At 41.6% G+C, this 7,347-nt stretch overlaps 1 protein-coding gene across 1 annotated transcript; it reads right to left on the bottom strand.

The window, feature by feature from the left end:
* Window positions 1–2,387: 2,387 nt before the first annotated feature.
* LOC140343361 (uncharacterized) lies at window positions 2,388–6,008 on the bottom strand. Its single transcript, XM_072430017.1, has 2 exons — window positions 5,873–6,008; window positions 2,388–4,041 (listed from the first exon to the last, which is right to left on the bottom strand). Exon 2 carries the CDS (start codon window positions 4,022–4,024, stop codon window positions 2,492–2,494), a length of 1,533 nt encoding a protein of 510 aa, XP_072286118.1. The 5' UTR covers window positions 4,025–4,041; window positions 5,873–6,008; the 3' UTR covers window positions 2,388–2,491.
* Between the last annotated feature and the right edge of the window lie 1,339 nt (window positions 6,009–7,347).

The raw sequence follows: 7,347 nt of genomic DNA, 5'->3' as shown, positions 1-7,347 counted from the left end.
TTACAGATACATTGCTTTCTAGAGAGCACAGAGGCTCAGTGATTAGCACTCTTGCCTTTGCAGCATTAGATTCCAGGTTCAAATCCAGGCCAGGGCACTATCTGCATGGAGTTTGCAGGTTCTCCCCATGTCTGCGTGGGTTTTCTCCGGGTACTCCAGTTTCCTCCCAAATCCCCTAAAAAAACATGCAGTTAGGTTAAATGGCTTCCCCCTCCCACAAAATTGACCTTAATGACATATGACTGAGGTAGGGACATTAGATTGTGTGCCCGTTTGAGGGACAGTTAGTGTCAAAACTATGGACTTTTTACAGCACTGTGTAATATGATGGCGCTATAAAAATAATGTGTAATAATAAAAAATAAGAACTGTTGCCAGTGAAATATACTCCTGGTTTCATTTATTTTCATTATCAAAGTGAACCTGAAGTGTAAACAATTTTCAGGAAAAAGTCAGGCACACTGTGTATTTGCAAGCCTTTAAAAAATCCTTACGTAATCCCCTTGCACCCTATTACCAGGCTTTATATTGGGTCGTTGACTTCTGCCCAGGTTCAAATACTACAATATTTTCAGCATTCATTTTTTTCAGGGGTCTTTTGGGTGTTTACATGATGACCTGAAGGTCTTTTCTCCTCTAATAAAGGCAGTATATGATAGAACCAAACATTAGTATGCCATAATACCCAGACATGAGGACAGGCACACAATACAATTCACACCAACTGACAATGATCATCTGTGCAGGTCCATTCTGCCACTAAAAACTGAAAGGAAAATTATTCAGGTTTGGAGAGCATATGACTTTCTCCATTTTCTTTAGATGACTTCCTTTGTGCTTGTTGAATGACTGTTCAGCTTACATAGGTACTATCTGGGAGCTAAAAGAATATAGGTTTGTGCAGCAGGGGAAGATGGAATGTAAGTGAACTTGTTACTTTGGCCTGCACATGCTAGGTTTAGGTATACATTAAGATAAAAGGGGGGAAGAAACAATGTTTGGAAAGGGTATTTAAATTCCTGGTACTGGTAATCTCCTCCTGCAAATGGTAGTTGCTTGGCTGTCTTCAACCAAAATATGTCCCTACCAATGAGGTAGGAGCGCAGTCAAAACCCCTAATTATAAATAGTTACTCAAAAAGTACAAAATTCAGGAGATTTCTGACAGCCAGGGAATTGGTATTGCCAGTTGAATATGTTAGCAATGGCAGCATGCATTGTTTTACCAGTACAAATGTCCATTAAAACCCCAGCTCTGGATACTATAGAAATGTTCTTTTTAAGCTGTCCCCCATATTACCTCTTCTTCCCCACAACACATGAATTTAGGAATTAGTACACGGAGTCATCACCACAGCTCCCTGAACTCCTGATGTAAATATGTGTAGGCTATAAGTGTCATTCTCCACATTACCCACAAGTGGGAGAAGATCTGTAGAAGAGGACATCTAAAATAATTATGTATAAAAAATAATCAAAATTATTGCAAGGCTGGAAAGGAACTAGGATGAGAGACTAAATTAAGCAAAAAATATTATATTGCATATGTTTACAGCCATATCATGTGTGAGTGAATATCTTGTTTATCATCAAGGCTAGAGACATTGGTGCATTAAATTACCACTGAAAATCATGTGACAGTTCAAGCATATTAGTAATATTGTATTTAAGTGCACCTTTACTTAAATGTGAGGTTACACTGCTAATTGTCTACCTATTGGTTGTCAACAATGGATTTACAGTGACTTTATAAAAATTTTGGGTATATATATTTGGTGTTTGGAATTCTTTACAATGATTGTCTGGCATATATAAATATTGAGCCTTCTCATTAGGCCAAAAGGTGAAACGCTTCAAAAACTTCAACTTTAAGAACTACAATTTTAGAGGCAATAATCTGTCTGGGGAATGTGTCCCACAAAATATTGTTATGCTCTGGAATGTTTTTTAATGTTGTATATACATATGTAAATTCAATAAATTATATGAATTTTTAACTGTATAAAATAGAGTCCTTGCACCTAAAAAATCCCCCCAAAAACAAAAATGCAGTTGTAATTTTACGAATAGCTCTTTTTTTCAAAACCAACTAGCAAAATGTAGGGTTGGGGATAAAAGGATAGGTAAAGATTTTATACTATGCTAATTCACTGCATTGCTAAAGAACAGTCACCCGTCATTGCTTGTTTGAAACTTGAACATCTTTTTAGGAACCCTGAAAACTAGAGTGCAATACATTTTGGAAAGTCATTGGCTAAATCTAATTGGATGTTGAGTCAGCCCAACATGTTTAAAGGCCAGTATTATGACAGAGGAATGGGAAAAGTTGGATTGGGCCTTGACTTTGTTTTCTAAAGATTTCCAAAATTTTTGAGGGCATCACATCACAATAGTTAATAAAGAGACTGTATTGTACTTAGATTCTGATCAACATTGCAAAAAGTTAGGGATTCCAATCAACCAGAATTTTAAATTCTGTGAAAATTGTCACCTTAGATCAAAACAACTTCAATAGAGTTGCCTTCATTAACATCATTTGGAATCTCCAAAGAAGAGTCTTGCTGGTGGCACTTCTGATGCGACTCTAGATAATAAATCTGAGTATAAGTCTTTTCGCACTTGTGGCAACTGAGCAATTTCCCTTGCGTATGAGCCTCCTGGCGATGGAGAAGATCATTAGATGTGTGCAAAGCTTTATGGCAAGTGGTACAGTTGTACTGTTGATCCCTATTATGAACCTGCTTATGTCGAACAAGGTGGGACATTTGCTGGAATGTCCTTCCACAAGTGTGACAGCTGAAAGGCCGATAGCCCGTATGCATCAAATAATGCCTGTGTAAATTGGATATACGGGTGAAAATTCTGGAGCAAATGCTGCATTTCAAGATCTGCTTGGTTTCTTCTGTTTCACCAGCCTTTTGTTTTTTATCAGGAGGGTGTTTGGCCCATAAGCATTTTGATGAAAGCTCCTCAGCTTCTGCAAAGGACTTGTGTAGAGAACTAGAAGGCAAGTGGGAGTCTTCTGAACCAATCCCTTCCATTGCGTGTTGTTCTCTGTGCAACTTGGCACTATGCAAGTACTTAAAATTCTTGTCACAAACCAGGCTTTGATATGGTTTATTCCCCTTGTGAATGTGTTGGTGCTTTAATAGGTCACTAACATCTCGAAAACCCTTAAGGCAAATGGAGCATTTAAAGGGTTTTTTACCAGTATGAACCAAGTGGTGGCGTTGAAGGTGGGTGGCTTGCCGGAAACTTTGATTACACAGGTTGCAAGTGAATGGTTTGAGGCCGGTATGAATGACAGCATGCTTTCTCAGATTAGAAGAGTTGTTGAAGCATTTCTTACAGTCTGCACACTCATAAAGTTTTTGACCTGAAGGCCCCAGCTTCAAGTGCACCGGGCGATGGTCTTCAAGTTCTTTCTTAGTTAGGAACCAATTATTGCAATTAGAGCACTGGTATTCCTCAGCCAGATTCTTATTTTCATTGGTAGGCAAGGACATACGTCTCTTTTCAGGTTTCTGTAGAACCAACAACTCTTTACTTGAATGCTTTTCTTGATGGCGCTTCATATAACAAACACGGGAGAAATTTTTTTGACATACCGGACAGCTATAAGGTCGCTCTCCTGTGTGAACCCGAAGATGGACTCTCAACTCAGTGGAATCCCGGAATCCCTTCATGCAATGGGTACATTGGAAAGGTCGTTCCCCTGTGTGCACTAAGTGGTGACGATCGAGCTGGGACTTCTGACGGAACCTGCTGCTGCACACATGGCACGAGTAGGGCTTCAAGTCTGTGTGGATGTGTTTGTGGCGTCTTAGGTTGGAGGGGTCAGAGAAACAGCGCCCACATAAATCACACATGTATTGCTTTTTTCCCATCACAACAGTTGGTTGATTGTTGGTGATGCCTGCTTTCTTTAAAAAGTCTCCCATTGTAAATGGATCGCTGTCCAGTTTCGCTTGGGCTACTTTTATACTGTCAAGCATGTCATTTAAGCAGGATCTCAGTCCTTCCATTTTCTTCAGATTTGTTGCTGAAATAAACATTCGGAAAATGAATGTGTAAGCAGATAAAAATAAAACTCAAAATTTAGTTACATCACAGAAATACATTGTCTGGCTAAAAAAAGTCACGCACTCAAATATTTTATTGGACTGAATCTGCTTTGACTACGGCACACATTTGTTGTGGTAACATTTGATAAGCTAATGCAATGTCACAACATTTATTTCCATCCAGAGTTCCATTGTTTTCCCCCAAGATCTTATATTGGTAGAGTCAGAGCTGTGAAAAGTCTTCTCCGGCACATCCAAAAAATTCTCAATGGAGTTCAGGTCTGGACTGTGTGGTGCCCAATCCATGGGTGAAAATGATGTCTCAAGTTCCCTAAACCACTTCTTCATAGTCCTAACCATGAATCCAGCTGACCTTATTTTTTAGGCTCATAAGATTGCTAAACCGAAACCTCATAACATAACCGAAAAATCATAACACTGCCCCCACAAGCACCCCAGATGATTACCCTGCCCCCACAGACACCCCTGATCATAACACTGCCAGCACAGGCACCCCAGATCAAAACATTGCCCCCACAGGCACTCCAGAACATACCACTGCTCCACAGACACCCCAGATTATAACAATGTCCCCACAGGCACCCCAGATAATAACACTGCCAGCACAGGCACCCCAGATCATATTACTGCCTCCTTAGGCACTCCAGATCATAACACTGCCCCCACAGGCACCCAAGATCATAACACTGCGCCCACAGATACCCCAGACCATAACACTGCCCTCACAGGCAGCCCAGATTATAACACCGCCCTCACAGGCACCCCGGATCATAACACTGACCCCACAGGCACCCCAGATCATATTACTGCCTCCTTAGGCACTCCAGATCATAACACTGCCCCCACAGATACCCTAGATCTTAACACTGCCCCCAAAGACACCCCAGATTATAACACTGCCCCCACAGACATCCCAGACCATAACACTGCCCCCACAGACACCCCTGATCATCACACTGCTCCCACACGTACTCCAGATCATTACACTGCCCCTACAAGCAGTCCAGATCATAACACTGCCCCCACAGAAACCCCAGATCATAACACTGCCCCCAAAGACACCCCAGATTATAATACCGCCCCCACAGACACCCCAGACCATAACACTGCCCCCACAGGCAGCCCTGATCATCACACTGCTCCCACAGATACCCCGGATCATAACACTGCCCCCACAGGTACCCCTGATCATCACACTGCCCCCACAGCCACCACAGATCATAATTCTTCCCCTACAGGCACCCCAGATCATACCACTGTCTGCACAGGTGCACAGAATATAACAATGCCCCTACTGAATTGGGGACTTTTGTTTAGCCATTAGCAAGACAAGTGCTGTCTGGGAAAGCTGCAGGGGTGGAATGTAAAATAAAAAATGAATGTAAAATAGAATATGAAAAGAATTAAAGTGTTGCAAAACCCAAGAACAAAAATATAAAATCGTGCTATGATACATTTACATTTAATACTATATTTTGCGTTCTACACCTAAAAAGAGGTTTTCAACGTTATGGTACCAGCACCAGGCACCAGGCAAAAAGAGGTTAAGTTTAGGCACCAAGAAAGGGGGTGTTAGGGGCAGCAGGTCAGGATTTCAGTTCTGGATGGTCAGACCAGTGGCAATATTATACAAGTGGCACTTTTTCATGGATACGGCTATAAACTTTTGCTGCCTGGTGTACAGATCTCAGGATTTTGGTGGGATCAGATTTTGTTAGCATGGAGTCCTTCTTGTAGAAACACAACAATAGATGCAGCCTGCATGCTGGGACAGACGGCCATAATTACCTCCAATGCAGCTCTGCAGGGATACACATCAGCTCAGACAGCAGTGCATAATCCTCATGAGCATGTCCTTGCTGCCATTTCTCCCTTTTCATTCACACAGTACACTTGCTGAGCTCACAGGAAGGTGCATGGTGGGCTTTTTTTGTGCGTTGGAAACCCAGCACAGAAATCTTGGTTCCCAATGCAAGAGCGCTCGCTGCTGGACGTCAACAATCGTCTGGCTCTCATTAACTCATTCATTCTTTCTATTCACAAAGCTTTAACATGACTAAGGTATTCCTGATGACCCCATTTCCTCCGCCAACCCCCTCTCCTTTCAGCTGTTCACACAACTTTTGGAGAAATACTGGCTGAAATAGACAATCTTTATTATAAAAAAACTTTAAATATTTCTTTAAGAACTTTACTTTATTTCAATAAACATAACCATTTCAAAGAACTTAACACACAGATCATTTTTGACTGCCTTTCCTGGAAATCACCATAATGTTAGTCCAACTACCGGTAGGTCTGCCAAGGCTTGATATTTTTGGCTACCAGTTACCAAAGCCTGTACAGGTGCCGATATCTGCCATATGCAGCCCCCTCCCTGATCTAGACAGAATAATGTTTTTACCACCTCCGAGGACACCCATACCACAGATGAGCTGCTCACATTCTCCAACCACAGCTGCCCTCTATTCCAAAACTCAAAGCCATGCCCACCCTTAATACAAGTAACCCCGAAAAAATGGGGCGGTGGGAAACTTTTGACCTACCAGACCTCAATTGCCTTCCCCCCTCTCACCTTGGCCTTTTCAACCTCTCCCTAACCCCTTTATTTCTCCACCTACCAACCCACTTTTTCGCCCACCTCTCCTTCCAGTACTTTCTTTAACCCTTTTATTAACAGGGATCCAATGACATCCTGTCATGCAGTCCCTGCACCTAATTTTTCTTGTCTAGGCTCCAGGCCTTTCTTAATCCAAGGCACTTGTTTTTAGCCATGTGACTGTTTTCAAAATTTCATAAGACTCAACTGGAAGTCTGCATGTGGCTACAAAGAGGCTGTAGGGGATCAACAGCACTGGGATGCATTAAAGGTAAAGGAAAATGTAGTAATATTATACACAGTGCTTTGGAATTTTAGTTCAACTATCATAGTTGAACCTGGGGACCCAACAAACCTGAAATGGATTTTTTAAAAATGATTTGTTTTAGATGGGAAATGTTTTCAATCCTGGATCAGATATATTCCAGGTTTTCTAGATCACCCACATTCTCCACGACAGTCTATCTTCTCAAGTCTTGGAGAGCTTTAATTACTCAGTCCCAATGTGTGAGAGACAGTGCTGTCAGAATTCCCCTTTCCTTGCAAATCTTTATATTTCTGCCTAAATGGCATTTATTTCACAGATTGTTTTTGCTTAAATTACACTCAGTGGAGTCACTAAGTAGCTCAGTGAGTCATGGTACCAAAGGGTTGTACCACCTGT

Source organism: Pyxicephalus adspersus, chromosome Z (assembly GCF_032062135.1).
Source record: "Pyxicephalus adspersus chromosome Z, UCB_Pads_2.0, whole genome shotgun sequence".
NCBI classification, from domain to species: domain Eukaryota; kingdom Metazoa; phylum Chordata; class Amphibia; order Anura; family Pyxicephalidae; genus Pyxicephalus; species Pyxicephalus adspersus.
Note: the sequence above shows the minus strand (reverse complement) of the source record. Positions and strands in the feature narration are given on the sequence as shown.